The sequence below is a fragment of the Nothoprocta perdicaria genome, unplaced genomic scaffold (assembly GCF_003342845.1).
Source record: "Nothoprocta perdicaria isolate Ctin4 unplaced genomic scaffold, notPer1 scaffold_203, whole genome shotgun sequence".
Taxonomy (NCBI): domain Eukaryota; kingdom Metazoa; phylum Chordata; class Aves; order Tinamiformes; family Tinamidae; genus Nothoprocta; species Nothoprocta perdicaria.
Window position 1 is genome coordinate 926906 of NW_020455239.1, and position 20767 is coordinate 947672.

General features: G+C 52.5%; 1 protein-coding gene across 1 annotated transcript; it reads right to left on the minus strand.

Moving 5' to 3' along the window:
- Nucleotides 1-203: 203 nt before the first annotated feature.
- On the minus strand, nucleotides 204-19845 carry ACVR1 (activin A receptor type 1). Its single transcript, XM_026038182.1, has 9 exons — nucleotides 19779-19845; nucleotides 17124-17390; nucleotides 16622-16839; nucleotides 11873-11972; nucleotides 8676-8822; nucleotides 6866-7141; nucleotides 4826-5023; nucleotides 1572-1702; nucleotides 204-639 (listed from the first exon to the last, which is right to left on the minus strand). Exons 1-9 carry the CDS (start codon nucleotides 19843-19845, stop codon nucleotides 505-507), a joined length of 1539 nt encoding a protein of 512 aa, XP_025893967.1. The 3' UTR covers nucleotides 204-504.
- Nucleotides 19846-20767: the final 922 nt, after the last annotated feature.

Genomic DNA, 20767 nt, shown 5'->3' on the forward strand with positions numbered 1-20767 from the left:
AATTAACAGTGACAGTGCAAGTAAGGAATGCAAAGAATTCCTAGTGCAATAAAGAAGAGAAGCACAGGCAATATTGCTGATTAAAATTTACCACTTCCACGTGTTCATCCTGGGAGTGAAGAGCACATTTAAAAAAAAAAAAAAAAAAAAAAAAAAAAAAAAAAAAGTAAAAAAAAAAAAAAAAAAAAAAAGCAAAAAAGCTATTCAAAGCCATTGTTTAATGCCCTGATCTTGTCTTAGGATTTCTCTGTCTTCCTTCAGGCCACTCGCTACCTTTGCAACAGCGCCTCCACCGCGAGGCTCCAGAGCTTGACCGTTTGTGAAATGCCCGTTGTAGTCACTGAGCAAAGTCCAGAGGGTTCCAATGTCTCCCAAACAGGCGGCCCGGTAAGAACTTCTGTGTCTGTAAGAAGCCACGGGGGGACCAAGTACATGACCTGCCTGGCCAGACTGCTTCTGTCCAGGCAAATGCCTTCCTATCAGGAGAGCACCATGAGAAGAAGGTCAACAGTCAGCTTTCAGTTTATCTAAGGAATTATCAATTTTGGTCAAAGTCTTTTTGATTCGCAGGGCTGTTAGTCTCGCTGATGGATTTGGATACCAGCATTCTTTCATCAACTTGGCAAGTGATGTTAGTGTCTGGGAAAAGAATAAAAACACAGATTACCAGCACGTAAATCATAAGTCAAAAAGAACTAGACTGTGCTAAGCAACAGCACAGTTACATTTTTATTGCATCATTAATACTCATATTTGCAGAGTCTACAACATGTTTTGCTGCTGCTTATTTGGGTCCTTTTTGTTTCCAAATATGTAAATTTGAAGTGCTGAAAAAAAGACTGCAATTAAAGAGTGTAAATAGCTAGACAATGTGCTGGCTGCCATGTCCAACCAGCCTCATTTTAAAATATTCAAAACTTTAAATTAAGGAATTAATGCTCTACAGAATCCTTTTCAATGCAATTGACCCCTCTAAGATGAATGCAGGAAGCCAAACAACGTGGAGGATTTTTCTGTGATTTCAGCACGTGGAGGGCAGGTTCACACAGCTGGGATGCCCAGCCCGCGGCACAGGGACAGCTCCCAAACCAGCCCTTGTACTTGGGTCACCCAGTCCCGGCCCCTCACAACAGACCTCCACAGTTCCAGCAACAAGACACAGAAGAGCTCTTCAAAGGTAGGCAGTATAGGCTGATTCCAATGCAGAAAAATAAATTTACGCTTTAGAACCAGCCTTAAAAAAAAACAAATCCAAAACTAAAAAACAAACAAACAAGCAAACAAAAAAACCCAGCCCTTTTAATGCAGGCTGAAAAGAGATTAAGATGATGTTGTAGACCTGCCTGCTTATAATGTAGAGACCTACACAGGTTACCTTCCCCTAAATAAGCATCCCCTTGGAGAACAATCAAATAGAGAGATCAGCTTCAAAATAACTACTATGAATTGACGCTACTAAGAGGTCCCTCTGAATGGCTGAGATTAAGCCCCAAGCTGCCCATGGCGCCTCCTTCCCTCTGCAGCGCAGCAGCCCTGCATCCCACGCCATCCTGGGAAGCGCCTCCACTTACCGGGTCTGAGAACCACCTGTTGGGAATGTTCGGCCTCTGCTGATCTACACACACCACTTTTCTCATGTCTTCAAAACTGGGGTCATTTGGAACCAGATCATAAAACGGTGGTTTATAGTCTTCTACGATACCTAGCGAGATGCAAACGAGAGAGACGTTACCTAGTGACTGAAGCCAAGCACAGCAGCGTTTCTGCCCGACGGAGCAGCGCGTCATCCACACCACGGAGCGGCAGGGGAACGTCCACCGGTGGGCATGCCAGGGGCAAGTGGCCACAGAAACACAGAATAGTGCTTTCTACCATATACACAGCCTTTCTTATCCAAAATGTTAATTAATTGGTACAAAGCAATAACTACATCTACTTTACAGATGTCTGAACTAAATAACAGTTAAAAATAAATAAACAAATAACAGCTTTAGTTTGAACTAAAGGAGTACAGCTGTGGTAGCGTGAGATCCAACCTCTTTTTCCCACAGAAACCCTCCCGCTAAGTCCCATGCCGCACACTGCACAGCTGGGGAGCAGGGCCACGCGCCAGCGGCGCAGGAGGGACACGGAGCGGAGCGGCCGGCAGGTACCTAGGGCTGAGCTCCCATTTCATACTCTTTCTGCCTCCTCCCAGAACACAAACTTATCTGCGAGAAAACTGGAATACAAATAAGCTTTGTGCACATGCATTATCTCAAACTGAAGTATGGATAAAGAAGTAACTTTACATTGCTCAAAAGCAAAACTTCACAGACATTCATTCACAGACTTCCCAATGCCATTGTGATACATGAGCAGGTGAACTTTCTCACTAAAGACAAAGGTGGGCTGTATTTTACTCTTCTCCTGTGATTTTCCAACGTGCAGGTTACGCAGCTGGCTGTTTCAGCGAGGCCACATCACGCTGACACGAAGCACGGAAGGAACTCGGAGCGACCTTCGCTCAGCGCGCGCGGCTCCAGCCTCTCCCGCGTGCAGCAGCCGCCCTCACCCCTCGCACGCCGCCGCTCCGGACAGGGCAGAACGGGCCCATGGCACGGCCCGGTCTGCTGCTTCCAGGCCACGTTAAGGTGACTTCTGCCATCCAGCACACATGTATTTGCTTTCTGGGTAGCCAGCTCCCGACCCTTACAACAGCATTCTATCCCGCCTTTATTCCCTGATACTTTAAGGCTGCCCTGCGTTACGCACACATGAGTGAGCGGAGCGAAGGACCTTCCTCCTCATGCCCAGCCACGAGAACAGCAGAGCACCAGAAATCCCTGCTTCATAGATAGAAGGTGTCATAGGAGAAAGGAGAGGTGGAAAGAAAACCCAACCAGAGGAGAAGCTCGGTGCTTCCCAGAGCTGAGGGCCTCCAACCAACGCGACGGGCTCTGCACTGCCACTCCGTAGGCGGTGCACAAGCACCCAGCAGCACAGGGCAGGGTCCGAGCGCACCGGGGAAAGCTACCGCCTGCCCTGCCAGCATCGCGACTCCTCGGCAGGCTCGGGCAGCCGGAGCTGCACGGATCAACGGGGCGGCCGAGCAGCCACCTCCCGCTCGAGCATCGCCAGGGCCGGGACAGTGCTCGCCCCGAGCAGGAGGGTGGAATCACTCACAGTGACGGCTGCAAACCCGGGCAATAGCTGGAACCAGCACTGTCAAGGCAGCAGCTCGGTCGTCCCACACTGGGGGTTTCGCAGCGTCGCGGCCCCACGGCCCGGCCACCCCGGTGCGGGTCAGGAGCAGCTCAGCAAGCAGCAGCAATAGTGCAGACACCAAAACATCAGCATGGGAGACTTAAACAACAGGCATCCTTCCATAGGATACTCATTGTGAGAGGTAAATGCATGAGACTTTTGCTTGTTTATTTTAAACGATGGAGAAGAGAGGAGAGAGGGAAAAGAAGAAAAGAAAAAAAGAAAAAGAAAAGATCTCCTATCCAAAGAAGGATTAGCTCGGAAAGACAAAGCAGATGTCAGACACGTTACTCAAATCCAGGCCCAGCAATACACAAAAGCACACACCAGCATTTCAAGTAAGGTGTCACCAGCACGCAGGCTGACCGCCGCGCTCAAGCAGGAAACACCCTGCGCGGTGCCCACACGAACCCCCGTGGCTGGCGCTACACCCCAGCTACGCACAGCATCCCCAAAGGCCACGCTGAGGGAGAGAGGGCCTCACCTCCCGCCATGCCCCTTGTTCCTGCGTCTGCAGGACGCAGCATCTGCCACGCGCCGGGGCCCGGCCGGCCGCTGCCGTTGGCCGCTGCGGGGCCAGGTGGTGCCTAAGCAGCGGGCACACGGCCTGCACGGGGGTTCGGGAGACCCGCCAGCAAAGCCGGGGCGGCGCTGGCCTCGGGGCGGCCCCTGCGCGGCACCAGTGTCCCCCACACTGCGGGGCGGGTGGCAGGCAGCCACCCCGGGCACGGGAACAACGCTTTGTTCCTTGCACGTTCTTTTGGCCGCTGACAGGCAACACGCACAGGAAAGCTGCGTTTTCAGACTGAATGTGCAGCCCTCCCTGCACACACCTCCTAAAGCAACCGCTTCCCGAGGAGAGGGATCCCGCGAGCTCAGCCCGAGCACCCACAGGAGGGCCACGCAAGGTCCCCTCTGCTCCCACGCTCTATCTTCAGAGTCCTGCCTGTCCTTCGGGCCCAGAGGAGGGAACCAGAGGATTCCTGGACTGGCAAGGACAAGCAAACACACCTACAACCAGCCAAGGACTCCTGAATTCAGACCCTCTTGCTGATGAAACACAATCCAGCATTGCTCAGGGCAAGAGCAGCAGTTTTACTAGCACTTTCCTAGTAGAATTGGAAATGTTTGATCACATCCTGCTTTGTGTTTAACCGAAGAAGATCCCTGATTTCTGGTCACTTCAGTGTTTACTTTATTCATACTCTCCATCTTTGTTCCTTAGGTTTTGCCATGTGAAACAGATGTCTAAAAATCACACTCGCTGTAGTTTAATTGCATACAGGGAACTCCAGAGACTTTACGGGCAAAAGTTTAAACTAGTCATTTACTGTGATCTAATTATTTGTTGTTTTCTGGGATTCAGCAAAGGACCCTCTCCTCCACCATGACTAAGTGGCAATCCTTGACCCTGTATCCGAGATTCCAGCTAGTGCCCAAGGTGCTGGTGTCAGGAACGGGAGCGTTTCAGGTGTCCGGTACCTCACCACAGAGCAGACGCGTCCGCGCGGGAGCCGCTCTGCAGCGTTTCCACTCACTCAGCTGCTCCGAGGAGCAGAGAGGAGCGCCAGGTACTCACCATTGCTAACCATGCGCCTCGCCACCTCCCAGAGGACCAGCCCGAAGGCCCAGATGTCAACTCGCTTGTAGGAGTCGAAGCAGTCCGCCTGGATGCTCTCGTCCAGCACCTCGGGAGCCATGTAGCGCTTGGTGCCCACGCGCGGGTTGTTGCCCACGTCCAGCTGGTTGGTGCTCTGGGAGTGCATGACGGCAAGGCCTGCGGGACACACAGCAGCACAGTCAGCACCCAGGGCCGGAGCCCGGCCGTCCACAGAGCAGCCACCACCACCAGCCACAGCCTTGCAGCCGTTACCTCCCAAGGGATTGCCACTGAGCACGTTACTGCACGGCTGCAAAGCGCTGTCATTACAGCAACTAAGTGTTTTGCAGCTGCTGGATGTCAGCAGCGCTCTAGGCACGTATGTGCAGAAGGCTGAGCAGCTGCTGCTTAGAAGAAAACAATTTTACCCGGCACTCAAATTTATTTATAGAACTTTTGGGTAGGCGGATATATCCGAACTGTGGGGAAAAGAGAAGAAAAACACTGCATGAGGGATACACGCAAGTTAAAAAATAAAGCTGGAAAATAAAACCTCTATTTGCAGTTGCTTGAAAAATAAACATCCTCAAAGTGATCTGAAATGAGTCAGTCAAAACCACTCTACCTTGTTTCTACTAATTACCAAACATTTAAGCAAAGAACATTATGTGAGGGCCTAAATTATTGTAAATTTGGAAATGCACAAAGTACTCATTTCACCATGGTAAACAGCCAGTACTGCAAATTGAACAGCAATGGGTGCATGACATAACTAAGCAATAGCAGGGAGACAGACTCTCGCCCACTTCCCCACCAAGTCTTACCAGAATAACATATACTACTTGCATTTAACGTGAGCTTATTTCAGATGGAACTTTAAAAAGCTTTTACTTCAGTCCAAAATATTAACTTATCTCTAAATCATCACTGATGTTTTCTTTCTCTTTTCTTTATTTTTTTTTTAAGTCTATGAGTTGCAGCAGCAAAAATTTGGAAAACACTTTTCCCTGCAATTTAAGTGCACTTCAAGTAATTTCAAGCTGCTAAAACAACAATCATAGCAACTCTGGAAAGACACCATCAAGCCAATCCCATCACTGCTGAGAAGGTAATTGAAAGCCTTCTCTACAGCAAAAATATTTATCCTTAGTGTGTACCACACCTTGCACCAGGGCACTGGGGTTAGCAACAAGTGCCCTAGCAAACTCTAAATGCAAGGACTTTGAAGAACCTTTTGATAAAACTGATAATACTTGACCCAAACTGGGCAAAACAGCTGGAGTGGATTGGCAGATCAAAGGCTTCACGCCGAGGGCTGCAAGGCAGCATCCTGCACGCTGCAAAGGGCGGCATCGCTGCGGCGGGGCTGTAACGGGGCTCCCCAGTGTGCGGGCTGGGAAGCAGGGACACGGGGAACCCAGCGCTCCCCTGTGCTGCCGGCGCCAGGAGGGCAGGGCAGGGCTGGCGCGAGGGGCACGATGCACCCCGGATGCACCCCGGATGCACCCTGGATGCACCTCCGCTTCCAGGGTGTTTCTTTACAGACATGGAGCGCACAAGGAAAGTGTCAAACACATCTGAGTCCCAGCATACGAAAACCAACTATTTTTACCATCATGAAAATTAGGCAGGTAACCTTTGTTTCTATCTATTAGGGTATACAACCCCTTATACTTCTGCACACCCAGATAAACGCAGTGTATTTTATGAGCGTGGTGTCCATCAACCCCAGTATATGCAGCCCCAGCTTTATATCACGTGTGTATCTCGCACTGTGCGGGTGGAGGTGCTGGAAGCCGCGCAAGAGAGCGGAGCAGCATGCGGAGCGCCGGGCTGCTCCGTGCCCTGGGCCCCGTTCCGGGAGCATCTCTAGGGGCTCAGTGCCCTCTAGTGGCCCCCGCACCGCCTGCGGAACCGCAACGATCCCGACACTGCTTCCAGGTTTTTATCGGCTGCAGTTCTCACGGCACCGACTCCTGCGGGGCGGCCCTGGACACTAAAGCAGCCGGCTGAACTCACCCAGGTCTGCTATGCAGCACTGCCCGTTCTTCTTGACCAGGATGTTTTTGCTCTTCAAGTCCCGGTGGGAAATGGCCGGCTTGCCCTGGGTTCCAAATATCTCTATGTGCAAATGTGCAAGACCACTAGCTATGGAGAGGACTATCCGCAGGCAGCTGATGGTGTCCAGGGTCGTGAGCTGCAGGTAGTCGTAGAGAGACCCCATCTCATGGTAGTGGGTGATCAACCACAGCTGAGTGCTCGAGTTCCTGGAAGTCATGTCAGACGCAATGAAACCTAGGGGAGGTAGAGAAGAAAAGGAGAAACACAAAATGAGACGGCAGAGCTCATCCACATCTCCCCCAGGACATGAATCAATACCACTAGGCCCCTCTGGTAATTTAAAACTGAATTTTGTGCAAACTTGCCTTCTCTTATGAAAACAGACAAGATGCGCTTTGGAACTCTTATGTTTATTACAAAATGTATTTATCTGGTGTGCAAATCACCTCTGGTGTAAAGCCATCACCACCATCTTCCAAAAGGGAGCCAGGAGGAATCTCTTTCCTAGGCTGATGAATCTCAAGAACTGCTGCCAAAGGCGGTGTCTAAAGCTGAACCCGACATGAAGGCGCTGCCCCAGCCCTCGCATGCACAAGCACCTGGCCGAGCGCCGCGGCTGTGGCCAGGAGGCAGCAGAACCTTTACTCCCAAGGCAGGGGACAAATCAGGTTTATTAAAAGCCCTCATACGACATTTGTCAGCAAGAACACAGACCTTCAATCCCAGTAGTCAGATTTCTTTGCAATGACTCCTCTGTAATATGTGATATTGTTCAATAATGCATCTAAAAAATCCCATAAAATAGCCCACAAACTTGACAGTTATCAAGACAAACTAAACACACACACAGACATGGGAACGTGTAATAGAATTTCTGCAAAGTTACTTGCTATCTTGGGAAGGGACGTTCAATAATTCACGCTCAGAAGGCCCCCAAACTGTTTTTACAGCAACAAGGTAATTGCCCAGGAAGCCCTCAGGAGAGCGCAGGCACTCAGCAGGGAACGTACAGAGCCAGGAAAGAAGTTCTCAACAGGAAACGAAGCAGCGGCCTAGGTAAAACTGACAGGTTTCGGGCAAGGTAGCGCCACCAAACAGGCCGCTGCTGTCACTTGCAAGTGTGACACACCAGTGAAAACACAGCATGTTCACCAGGAATCTGGGGGTTACTGAAACTCCCAACACAGCCCACACCACAGAGGAGTCCCTTTCCAAGCTCTCACAACTGACCCCAGAGGTAGCAGGGCTCCAGGAGGTTCAAAATCATGTACTTTCAAATCTGGGGAGGAGAGCAAGGTAGGCCATAAAGGGCAACTACAGTGGAAGTTTAAACACCCCATTTTCCTAGGAAACTAGGAATTCCTTGTATTTCCTAGCTTGACCTAAACTTTGAGCAGAGGCATTGATTTAGGCAGAACAAGCCAGGGGAACCGCAGGCTTCGTGCAGAGAGGTTTCAAACACAGGTGTGTGCTCCTCCGTGTCCCCGGGGGGCTCCGGGTCCCCTGGCTCGGCCTGGCACAGCGATGGGCGCCTCCTCGCCGGCCCGTGGCACCGAGCCTGTGGCTGCCGGCACCTGCTCCAACAGCCCGGCTCGCTCCTGCAAGCCTCTCCCGCCTCCAAACCCCTTCCACCTTCGCCACAAGCACAGGAACCAGGCCTGGAAGAGTGCAAGGTACCTTTGCAGCACTTTGCATGCGAGCTGCTTAGTTTATTCATTTTCATGGAATTCACAGTAAAAATAAAAAGGAAAACTGTTCTTCTACTTACCCAAAATGTTTTCATGACGCAGCAATACAGTGTTGTACAATTCAGTTTCCCTGAACCAGGATTTTTCATCCCGAGAAGAAAAGATCTTCACAGCAACATTTTCTCCTTGCCACTGACCCCTCCAAACCTCTCCGTATCGGCCCTTTCCTGGAGAGAGGCAGGAAGGGAGGGACGTTAAAACTCCTTAACTACCACGCAGAGAACCAGTCAAGAGCTAGAACTGAACCCAGCCTAGAGCAAGGCACCAAGGCAGCCCGTGGCTCTGTGCTGCAGGCTCCGCAGCGGAGCTACCACGATGGCAAACACGTGTGTCACCATGGCCGGCCGCGCCACCAAGCCAGGACTGTTCCCAGCAGCGGGCATGCGGCCGGCGGGAGCTCCAGCACAGGACGTGCTCGGGCACCGCCGCCGCACGGCCGCGCCGCTCAGCAGCGCTGACACATGCAGCGTCTCTGCAGTCCCACCTATCTGTCCCTAACGTTGTCCAAAATTCATTCTTTTCAATAAATTACAAAGTGAAAAAGGCTTTATTTTGTTCAGAAAGAGCAGAACTGCTCCTCACACAATTCCCACCTCAGACTCACGATACCCGCAAAAACCAAAGACCACAGCCGGGGGTGAGCTGGAGCTCCTCCCAACGCGCCCCCCTCTCTAACCCTAACGCGCCCAAGCTGAGCCCCACGCAGGCACCTCTGGGCACCAACTCGCACGCTGAGCTCGACGGCCCCTCAGGCTTCCCGCACGCTTCGGGTGTGGAGGGAGGACGTGGAGCTCCCACCGTGCCGGGCACCGGCCCTTCCCACCCTCCTGCGGACGGAGAACGCGGAGCTCCCGCAGAGTAGCAGCCCTCCCATCCCTCTGCACCACCAGCCCTCACATGCAATGCACACTGCCAGGTGTGTGCAATGCCAACTAAAACAGCACACACCCTGATGGTCCCCTAGATGGGGACCAGGACATGGTTTTGCATGCCAAGCTTTTATCCAAAATAGCTTAGAACAACACATGAAATTGCCTGACATGAAAGCAATATCCTCGACAGAGCACTCTGGAAAAATCGTAGATTACTACTTCCATGGTAGTCCAAATACAATAGCCCCGGTTTTCACGCAAGGCATTCGCTGTCTGCAAGAACTAATCCTGCCTTTGGCCACTGCAGCCCCGAGGGCGGCCACAGGAAGGGACACCCAGCACGGACACGTCCAACGGGACACCCAGCAGGGCAGGGCATCCACGTGGCGGGCCCGAAACCTCCGAAAGGCAGCGCGTCCCATGGGAGGGCTGCTCCCAACAGGAGCTGCGCGGGTCCTGCTCACCCGAGCCCTCCCATCCCGACGGGACTCCAGGCGGCACCGGGAACGCCTAAACCTTTCACTGACTTGTGGGAACGTGGTGCCTGCCCTGGCTGCAAGCCGCAGGAATCAGCTCTATCCCCGACAGGGTTGTATCACGGTTATGCCATGCTTTAACTACCCCTTTAATGGCAGCGCGGCATCTCAGCTCAGTGGCTCTGCTTCTCGAGAGCTCTGACCCAAGTACTTCCAAATTCAGCTCAGACTCAACACTATTCAGGTAGCAATTCTCAGTTCCACACTCGGACCATTTGAGAATTCAGACACCCACTTTTCAAATGAGTTGAGCCCACTTATTCTTAACAGAGGCAGCTGCAGCTTCCAGACCCTCACAGCCCCTGCACAGATGGGGATTCAGCAAACACAGGGCTGAACACGGCCAGCAGCTGGGCTTTAGCAAGCTAAATTTATTCTTCCCACATCTGAGCGAATTCTCAAAACAGGGAGACTGTAGTTGAACAAAACAAAGCAATTACCAAAATTAATTGTCATTATGATAAACAAAATTATTTTCCTTATTCTTGAGGCTAGCACTGAAAAGCCCTTGCTCCCTCTGCACTGCAACAATAAAAGACAGTGAACAAAAAGGAGGGGTATTCACCCTCCTGCTGTAATTTGGAACCTTGTTTGCCACTTGGCATGGATAAAAACTAAGGCAAACAATTCTCCACTTTCCTCTTTAGTAACAAAAGGGGAAAATAATGAAATATTTTAAAACACAGATAAATTGAAACTTAAGAGACTCTAGAAATACTACAATTACTTTCTGGAAATAAACAATATTTACTCTTTCCAGATTATGTCTAAGTCCAAAAGCTAGAACTAGGGTTTTCCAGCAATGGGTAATCCATCAGCATTTCAAATTCTTACTGAAGAAAAAAAGGAAATCATATCTATCACCTTTAACGTGTGAATGCACATTACCATTAGCTCTATGCTAGTTTAACCTTTTTTATCTTCAAATCTATTACTTGTTTCCAAAACCTCTGTCAGCAAGAAACATCATCTCCAAGTTCAGCTACGGAGTTGTTAGCACATGGAGTGAGAGCACCAAGAGCAAAGCACTGCAGGTGTGGGCACAGGCTGAACAGGGCGTCACGGGCCCTTGCATCCAGACAGGGCGCTGGAACAGACAGACAGACACAAACACACACCAAGGTTTAGGGTAGGGAAGAGCGGCAAAGGCAAATCACAGCCTGCAGAGTCCCAGAGCAGCAGGAAGAGCAAGCAAGCTGCAGAAGACACCACAAGGGCCAGAATGGAGCATCATGGAGATGCCAGGCAGCACTTTGTATTTAAAAATAAGGAAGATTCAGTCCTGAGACAGCCAGAGCCCAGTGCCACTTAAAAGCTGGACCCTTCCTGGGGAAGGTCAGGCTCAAGGCCTGCCTTCTCCATCAGGGTCTCCAGGGAGCAGAACTTTCACCCCCTCCTAATCTCCTCCTTCAAGCTGGCAGTACTTAAACCTGCATGATCCATTTCCCTTTCTGGGAGCACAGAATCATGCCCTTTTTAAATGCTACATTAGCTACTTAACTTCATGCCTCAATTCCAGGTATCTCAAAGCCAAATGATTTATTTCTAATCCTAAAGCTTTTTAATTAAATGCCACTTAATCAATCAAATTTGTTTCACAGCTTGACAGTTTCAAACTTCAAATTGAGCTTGATTTTCTACAAAACAAACAAACAAACTTAGTCTAAAAAGTGCCCAGACAGGCCTAGTTTGTATTTTCCACCATGACCTTACTGATCAAAACTCATCTTTAATTAGGATCAAAGGCAAAGCTCTGTGCATTTGCTATTAAGAACTGTCATTAGACACGTAAACAAGACTTCTACTAACCTACACACTCGACAAGCGTGATCTGGCGAGCCACTGTTCTTTGTACCAGGAAAGGAAGCCCAGAGCCACTTCCAGATGTGCAGGAATGGTCCAGTAAATCCTGTTAAAAACGAAAATCAGAAGTTGACAGTATGAGAAATATGGCATTTCTTCCATGTAAACAGATAAGGTACCAGCTCCCACATCTTCACAGGACGGCTTAACTTGAAGCCCAACACAGCGGGTGCTGCAGGAGCACCAGCCGCATCCACAGCCATCAGGATTAGGATCCTACTGTGACCATCACTGAAGAGACAGAGAATTCTCTTTTTTTAACCACAACATCTTATCTCATCAAAGAGCATACATAAGGGAAGGGGAAGGGAGAGGAAATACAAGTTTCATACCATTTTTTACTGGAAATTTTGTAAATATGAGAAGCAGGCACAAACAACTGCCAGTTTATGCTTGGATTTTCTCCCGGCCTCCGTAATGGGGCTCCAGCCTCAGCTACTTCCCAGCATTTCACCGTTCCCTCATTTTGTTCACACTCGTAATTCTGCATCTCACTTGCTTGAAACAGCTTAAGAGCAGCTTTTTCTCCAAAATTTTCTATGCCTTGCACTAACTTGAGGTACCTCAGCAAGACTAGCTTCCCAAAGCTCCAATATTTAAGCCTTTCATCCCTCTATGATTAGCAGAAAAAGAAAGGAACATTTATTTCTGAGTATTTATACAGGTTTTCCTATTATTCCCTCTATTTACCCATGGTTGCTTCTCACTGAAGGCAGCCAGAGGAGCGAGGAACAAGAGGAGGTTTTGCTAAGGAGAGCCGAGGTCATTCCCAGCACCGTAATCCGCAGTCCTCAGCACTCCCACGGGGGCTTGACTGACCCCAGGATCAACGTGCACGCGAGACACCCGCAATGCCGAGCTGCATCTCGGCAAGGCTCCGCAGAGCCCGTGGTGGAGACGGGAAAGCGACGGCGCTGGTCGGGCCGCGGCGGTGCCAGCTCCCGCGTGCGCAGACCAGGCCCTCGAGCACCGTGCGCCGGCGGAGGCATCCCTGGGCAGCTCCCTTTTCCGCACACAGCTCCCTTTTCCACCGAGGCGCCGGGCTGGGATGCCAGACAGCCCGGCCGCCGTCCCCAGGGAAGCGGGACCGTGGCAGCGGCGCCGGCAGATGGCAGCAGCCGAGCGCGGCGCCGGCGCTGCATGGCCCTGCCTCTGCGCCGTGCGAGTGCAGGCCGCACGGGGCTCAACCGGGGCCTCTGCGGCCACCACCACGGGCTCTGTCGCAGTGGCGCAGCCACCACGGGCCCCGCGGGTCTGCGGTTCGCGGCCGCCAGCCCCTCGGCTAGCGCAGGCACCTCACAGGCACAGCCGCCTCTGCGCCAGCGCTCAGGTTCCCCCAACCATATTAGCAACCATCGTTAAAGGCAGGCAGGCAACTCAGCAGCAACAAGCGCAGGCAAACCCAGCAGTGCAGCTCTCCCTGTCACGCAGCCTGTCTGCCAAAGGCAGCTCAGCAACGAGCGCCCGCTCCAGACACCCGGCGCCTTCCACGGGACACTCGGCTGGGCTGTCCCCACGCCCCTCACACAGCCCCTTGCAGGAGGCAGGAGGGCAGTCCTCAAACAAGGCCATGGCCACGCTCCCACTGGTGTTGGCAACGCCGGCCGGGCAAGGACGCCACGGGTCAAGAGGCGCCCGCCCGCCCTCAGAACACAGACACGTTTGAAATCAGGAGCTTCTAAACTGGCCCACGACGGGGAGCGCCGAGAACTGCGGCACGCAGCAGTTCTGCGCCCACGCTCCCACAACACAGCTTGAGCGTGTGCCCGAAACAGAACTTCTCTGCAAAACATGGCTCAGGTAACTCACGACCAATGCCATTCAGAGTGGCTGAACGATGTTTGATGAAACTTCCCTCCAAGAAATCCAGTGAGCAACAGACAAGGGGAGGGCTTCAGTAGTAAGAACTTCTGTAGAAACCTTGTTATTGAACGTTTTTCTCCTTCACAAAAGAAAGCAGGATAGAAAAGCATAACCATAATCAACTTCCTAATATCTCCAAGCAAACTGGTCTTCTGGGTTTCAGTCAGATAAAAAGTGAGAAATCTGTCTTCTTGGTAAGTGCTTGAGAAAAAAAAAAAAAAGAGAGAGACATGATACTGCTATTTTACCCAAAATGTGAACTCATTTTCCTTCCTGCTTGTACCAGACAGGAGCTAAAGCTTGTCTGCAACAATGGCTGTAAAAACAAGATTTGAAGAGGCCAAACAGCTCTTTCCATTCACCACTAGGAAACCAAGGGCTGCAAGTGCTTCCTATACCATGGAGGATAATCCCAAGCGTAAACAGCTCTGGTGTGTGACAAAATCCTAAGTCAAAGCACAAAGAGGAGAAAAGCCTGGAACATAAAGACTGGCTGTTCAGAGGGTACATTCACAGGCAAGGAGCTCTATTTTTTCCATTACCAGCACCAGAGGCACTGCAATCAAAGTCACCCAGCTGTGATAGCCGAGCAGAGAGCAGCTCTGTTGGACCTGGCCTCTGCAGCCAGTAACTCTGCCACTTCCTTGTGGAAAGAACTTTTGATTTATTCTTCCAGGCTTTAATCACCGTCTCGGAGGAGCGCAGGATGACTTGAAGCACTTCAAGGGCTTGCAAAGGAAATGGTCTAATGGATACTTATCCTGGGAAGAGATAAGAGCTCAAAGTCACTGCTTCAGAGCAGATACCTACTTACAGCCATGCTTAGTTCACGATGAACATACTAGAAATGGCTGTTTTAAAACAGTTAGAGGGAATCCAGCCCTGCAGGCTGACTTAGGAGAGCCAAAGGCATAGAAAGGCATTAAAAGAATGACTACCTGGGAGAGCTTTACAGGGCCAAGCAGCAGCAGGGTGGCTGGGCAGCCACTGCCGCTGGCACCACGCTCAGTTCTACACCTACACAGACTGTCTGGACGTTTCAGTCTCTAGGACAGAGCCACGGTCGCTGCTCCGCCCTAACGAAGGAGCTACCAACTAAACGTCTCACTTCTTCACTCTTTGTTCTTCCTCTGCCTCCCGTCCCAGAGCGTCCCAAGGATCTCCCCAGACTGCTGGTACCATTTTGGACTGCAGGACAAAACACCAAAGCTGCCTTCCCAAGGACCCTCTAGGACAGTCTCTCATCTCGGAGTGTGGCCAGAGGCAACTGCAAGGACGGGAAGGTCCCGCCGCGGGGCTCTGCACATGTCCACCACCGATTCCCTTGCCAGCAGGAGGGCTTCCTCGCTTCCCCGTACTCCTGCTGCTCAGCCCGAGGCCTCTCCCTGTTCTCGTACTGGAGAAGCAGCGAGGAACCGATGCCTGTCCATCCTCCCGGACTGCCCCTGGCATTTCGTGGCTCTACCTCAGGCCACTTCAGGAGGGCCCTGTTTTCCTGGATAAAGAGGACTGGGTTACTTGCCTGCTCCCCACACAGGCTGTTCCGGAGGTCCAGAACAGGGTCATCTGCATGACTGGGAGCCTGACTCTTCAGGTTTAACCTGATCTTCCTCAGTGAAGGATTTGTCCCTACCACATGGAAACACTAATCCCCCTTGGCCACCTCAAACATCATGAAAACTTTGCCAGGACACACAGTCTTGTGACAAAACACATTTCCGCAAGATTTTTCCACCACTTACAGTAGTACAAGAAACTACTCCCAGCTCCCCAGAACACCCAACTTTTGCCCGTTTCAGCTCCTCTCTTACTGAGCTGAGAGCTCAAACAAAGGGAAAGCCCAGAGAACGTACAAGGTTGCAAGGCAGCACGTTAAAAACATTTGCATTCCAGACCATTTTCATTCCTCTAAAGTCTTTGACCCTTTAGCGAAAGCACTAAAGGTTAAGGCAGTAAAGGTTAAGGCAGAAAAGCACTAAAGGGAAAGTGTTTTCCCACTCTGCGTTTAAGAAGGCATAGAGACTATTTGAAAAGCGGAGAAGGGAGGAATTTCTACACCTTGCATTTGTGTCTGAAGTGAATAACCTTACGCTGTCCCTGAAGCTCTCCCTGCCCAGTGCCGAGAAAGAGCAGGAAGGCCATCGCAAACACTCCTCAGGCTGTCAGTAGAATTAAGATCCTTTATCCTTTATAAAAGAAGCAACTTCCAAGTTGTTTTCTTTCCAGAGACTGAGTGAATCAAAATTCAACTACTAACATCTATTTTTAACAGGAATAAACAGCCTCCATGTCTTCAAATTCCTACTACTCTCTCCTGTCATCAGTATCGCACTAATACTCTGGTCGCCCAAGAGCCCTTCAGCAAGGATCATTAGAGGCAGCTTTGAAGTCTTTAAGCTAAAAATACCTGTTAGGGTCTGTACTTTCTTCTTCCTCAGCCTTCGCATCTTTCCCTCCTACATTTCAGACTCTTTGATACACCAGAGAGGCAATGCATTTTTATACCTTTCATATCATTTTAAGCTTCCTAACTGTTGCGCATACCCTGTTTTTCCAGTAGGTCAAGAATCCCACTTACATCAGACATTATTCCTAGAAGGAATGTCTGTAAAAACAGTTTGACTGCAGCTTACAGCAATACTCGAAGTCAAAGCAGTTGACCTGGAAAAATTACTTTTCTGGTAGAACTCCATTTACATTATGGATTTCCCACTACAGGAATCTCACCAACAGAATTTCCGGTGCTGGGTGCCTTTTCTGGGGGGAGGCACTAATGGCACAGGAAAGGAAGAGAGGTTACAGGGTCCTGCACGGGGCATTCGGGTGACTTACGGCCAATGTACTGTCGCCCACGTTGGATGCGATCAGTCCCTCGATGGTGCCGTATTCTGCATCTCTGGAGTTGAGCCTCTCCATGTGGTTTTTCTGTATTCTCCGGATGACCAGCACAGCTACCGCAGAAAAAACTATCAGCACTACCACAGGAGCCAGTATAACAATGATTAGTGTTTCCATGCTGTAACCTACAGCTTCGCCCTGAAGAGTTTGCCCTTGAAAAAGAAAATAGAGAGAAAAAAGTAAAAAAACGAACACCCAGTAACGCTGACAGCAAGAGTGTGCTTGGTAGCCCCCTACTCTGTCAGAGATCCTAACTCCAACAGGCAGAGTTGCTAACACATGTGCTACTGAAGCGACTCGCCATGGAGGCCTGGGCACGGCTGGGGATGCTGGGCACCGGGAAGGGTCCTGCCGACATCCCGTGCTGCTGGCGTGGTGCCGCCTCGCTCCCACCACACCGCGAGCCAGATCCACCATCCATAAACTGTCCTCTCACCTTTCGAGGACGGCAGCTGGGCGGTGATGTTCATGTTGCACAGGTAGCCCTGGCAGCACTCGACAGCCTGGTCGGGAGAGGGGGGTGTCTTGCAGGTCATTTTCCCTTGCTCGTAGACCTGGAAGCAGCCCTTCTGGTAGACCTTGGCCCCATCGTTAATGCTGAGGGAGGCAAAACACTGCTGGCCACGGCAGCGGTCCCCATTGCCGCAGGACATGCCTTCGCACACGCACTCGTACTGCACCACGTTCGCCGCCAGCTCATCGTCTGCAAAAGGCAGAAGTTGAGGAAAAATGGAGCATATTCTCAACAGCTCCAGTTACACTGAGATGACCGAATCACTAGACAACAAGACCTGCTGTTTGAAGGGAAAGCCACCACTGGCAGCTAGCACTGAAGAACCCTCAGGCAGGAGGGGACGATACTCGTACCTGCGACTCGATGAAGGTAAGAGCGGCACACGGGGAGCCGCCTGCCCGGCCCTGCGCAGCTCTGCGAGGCCCAGCCGCCCCACCGTGCAGGGACTGCAACCCACAGAAGGGGCTTCTTAACTCTAAAATGCAGAACTACTCCAAGTATCCCCAGGGAAACATCCAGAGCTCCCCAACTAGAACCACTCGCAATGTGGAGCTCCCGAACTCTGCGCACGGGCAGCCCTTTTCTACACAAGAACTTCCCAAGCAGCAGGACCAACACGCTGCTGCTGGTCAGGGGCTGCGGGAGGCGACCCTCGTCAGCAGGGAAACGCGGGGCCGGGGCGCCTGCCGCGGGGGCTGCCAGGGGGCACAGAGGCCGGCGCAGCTCGGTCCCCACACACCCGCACGGGGCAACGTGCTCGCCCTTGCACACGCATCATGGGCAATCAGCTTACGTCTACAGACCCTTTTTCAGTTCTTCCTAGCACGCAGGAAAGTGCCCAGACACAAACGTAGCAGATGCTCCTAAAAATAGCAGCAAACGTAACACGTGTACGGCTTTGCAAGCCTGGCTCTAGCTCTGCCCACCAGGAGCAGAACTCAGCTCCTCTGCTCTTCCCTCCGTGGAGCTGCCCCTTGTGAACAGCAAAAGCAGGGGCCAAGTTGGAGGAAAGCCCCAGGGCCGGGGAGCGCCCTGCCGCATCCTGCCGCCCTGGCCCTCGCAGGGAGCGCACAACTCCTGCCGGCCCCACACACACAGTGATTCATGTCGGCGTCTCCAGGCCCTGGGCCCAAGCTGCTTCACACCTAATTCACTGACCACTATTTGGAAAGTGTCAAAGCTGAAGCTCTGCATCTCCCTTGCTAAGGGAAAGAGTGAGCGCAGTGGCCCCCACGGCGCTGGGGACACGAGGGGTGCACAAGCCCAGGGACACAGGCGTAAGCAGGACCCGCGCTGTGCCTCCTGCACTGCGTGGAGCGGCGCCGCCGGGATCACTGTCCTCAGAGCCCCTGTGCGCGCAGGCAGCGCAGGCCATGGCACCGCTGGGAGCAGGAGCAGCAGCCTCCGGCCCAGCCGGGCCTCAGGAGCAGCCGGAACGCAAGGAGGTGGCGCAGGAGCGGAGGCCAAAGGAAGGAGGCAGTAAAATCCCTCTTCTTTCTTAACTGACAGGGACAGGGCCAAGAGGCAAGATCTACTGGGCTACATATCGTAAAGAACAGAAGATGACCAGACAAGGAAAAACTGAAACCCCTTTGAAGCCCATTTAACTTTGCACTGGACTTTCCTTTGGTAGTTCCTTGCTATGAATGCATGGGCACTTTCCCCCCGTCCCTCGAAGGGCGGCCGTGTGGCCGGAGAGGCCGTTTCCAAAGGCAGAGGCTCAGCACAGCGTTTCCAAAGGCTCGGCGCAGCGGCCCCACGAGGACGCGGCCGGGCGGGCAGCGCAGCCGCTCAGCCGCGTTTGTCAGAGCTGTTTGCCGGCTCGAGCAGCCCCAGGCCGGCCGCGGGGCCCGCAGGGCACTGCCCGAAGGCAGCGCTCCCCGCAGGGCTGTCCCGCGCTCCCACTGCGCGCCTGCGGCGTCACGCACGTCAGCCAAGGGCAATTAACAAAAGAGTTACAAGTCAACACCCATGTTTCCTGTGCGTTTCTCTTATCTATTGACAGCTCTTCCCATCAAGGATGCGAAAGGCAGATGGTTTCATCTTTGAGATTTTTAATAAAAGCAGCTCTGAGAGTCTGACAAAATATTTTTGAGAAGCAAATAGCTGCAGTACAGCTGCAACAAAAAGTTGCAGCAGTGGCAGCCAGCAACCTCCCTATTCTGCTCAAGATAGTTATTTTTATTAAACATCTGTCACAGGCTCCTTTTCTTTTCCTTTGAATTTCCTGTTCACAGGTATGAACAACATGAAATCACATGTGCATTTTTCACCTTTCAGCTTCCCCTTCCTTGGTGCTTGACTATCCTGCCTTCTACTGTTTGTATCAGCTCCAAAACCAGCGCGTAGCCACAGAGCGTTTCAGAGGACCCTACCCAGGCAGCTGAGGAAGACGAGGGGCTTGCCCTAAACACCAGATGCACCTCAAGGCCCTCGAAACGCAGGTGCAAGCGAGTGGACCCCATGAGTGCAGAGCTCCCTTTGGAGCACCAGCTGCCACGCGTGCCGCGTGCTCACCCTGGCACGGGCTCACCCGTTGTGGCGGGCCGAGGGCGAGCTCCGGGTGAGAGCACTCACCTTGCAGGCTGCGGGAGGGCATGGCCATCACCATCAGCGCCGGCAGCAGCAGGAGGCCGTCCAGCATCGTGGAGCTGCGAGGAGAGAGACATGTGAGCACCGCGAGCCCTCACCGTCACCACGCGCCCAGACACGCGGCCCTTGCCACGCAGCGCCACCCAGGAGCCAGCAGGGTTTGCCAAGGCCTTGCCACGTGTGCACGTGACCCATAGCACATGGCTTTCAGGGGGCTCATTTTTATTGTCCCTTCTTTCCAAAACAAGTCAACAATTATGAAAAGCTGTATGGGCACCGCCGCACGGGAGCATCCAGCTCCCAACTGTTATGTTGGAAAGCCGCTGAAATGAAGCTGGATACCACGTACCCATGAAGCGGTCAAGAGAAGGGAGCGGAGCCAGAGGAGGGCTGAGCCAGGCCGCCTGCGGCCGTGCCCCATGGCCGTGCCCTGCTCCTTGGGCTCGCCGGCAGGTCGGGGTGCATGGGAGGCTCCGGTTCGCGTCACCATCCCGCAACACCGCCACATCTCACTGCACCAAGCACCACGCTCACTGGTGTTCCCCGGCTGCCCCGCGAGCCTCCCCACAGCTCCAGCGGTGCCACTGCAGGAAGGCGGGAGAGGAGCACGAACCGGGCACTGGAGACGCCTGGAGGGGAGACACTAAGGGCGCGGGAAGCCGACAACAGCACGGGAACCAGGAGGGCTCAGCCAGTCACTGGCACTCACGCAACACACGAACTCAGCGCATCTTGGCGCTCCGTGTCTGCCGATGGAGGCGGCCTAGGCGGGCCCAGGATGGCAGCCAGGCGACGGACATTGGCCAGGGCCAGCGCCTTGCCACTCAGCAGGGCATGGGGTGCGAAAGCCCGCAGCCTTCCTTGGACAGCATGCCCAAAGCCGCAGCAACTGCTACATGCACACGGGGGACAGCACGAGAAGACTCCAGCTCCCACTGACGGGGGAAGCGAGGCGCCGCGCCCACAATGCCGGC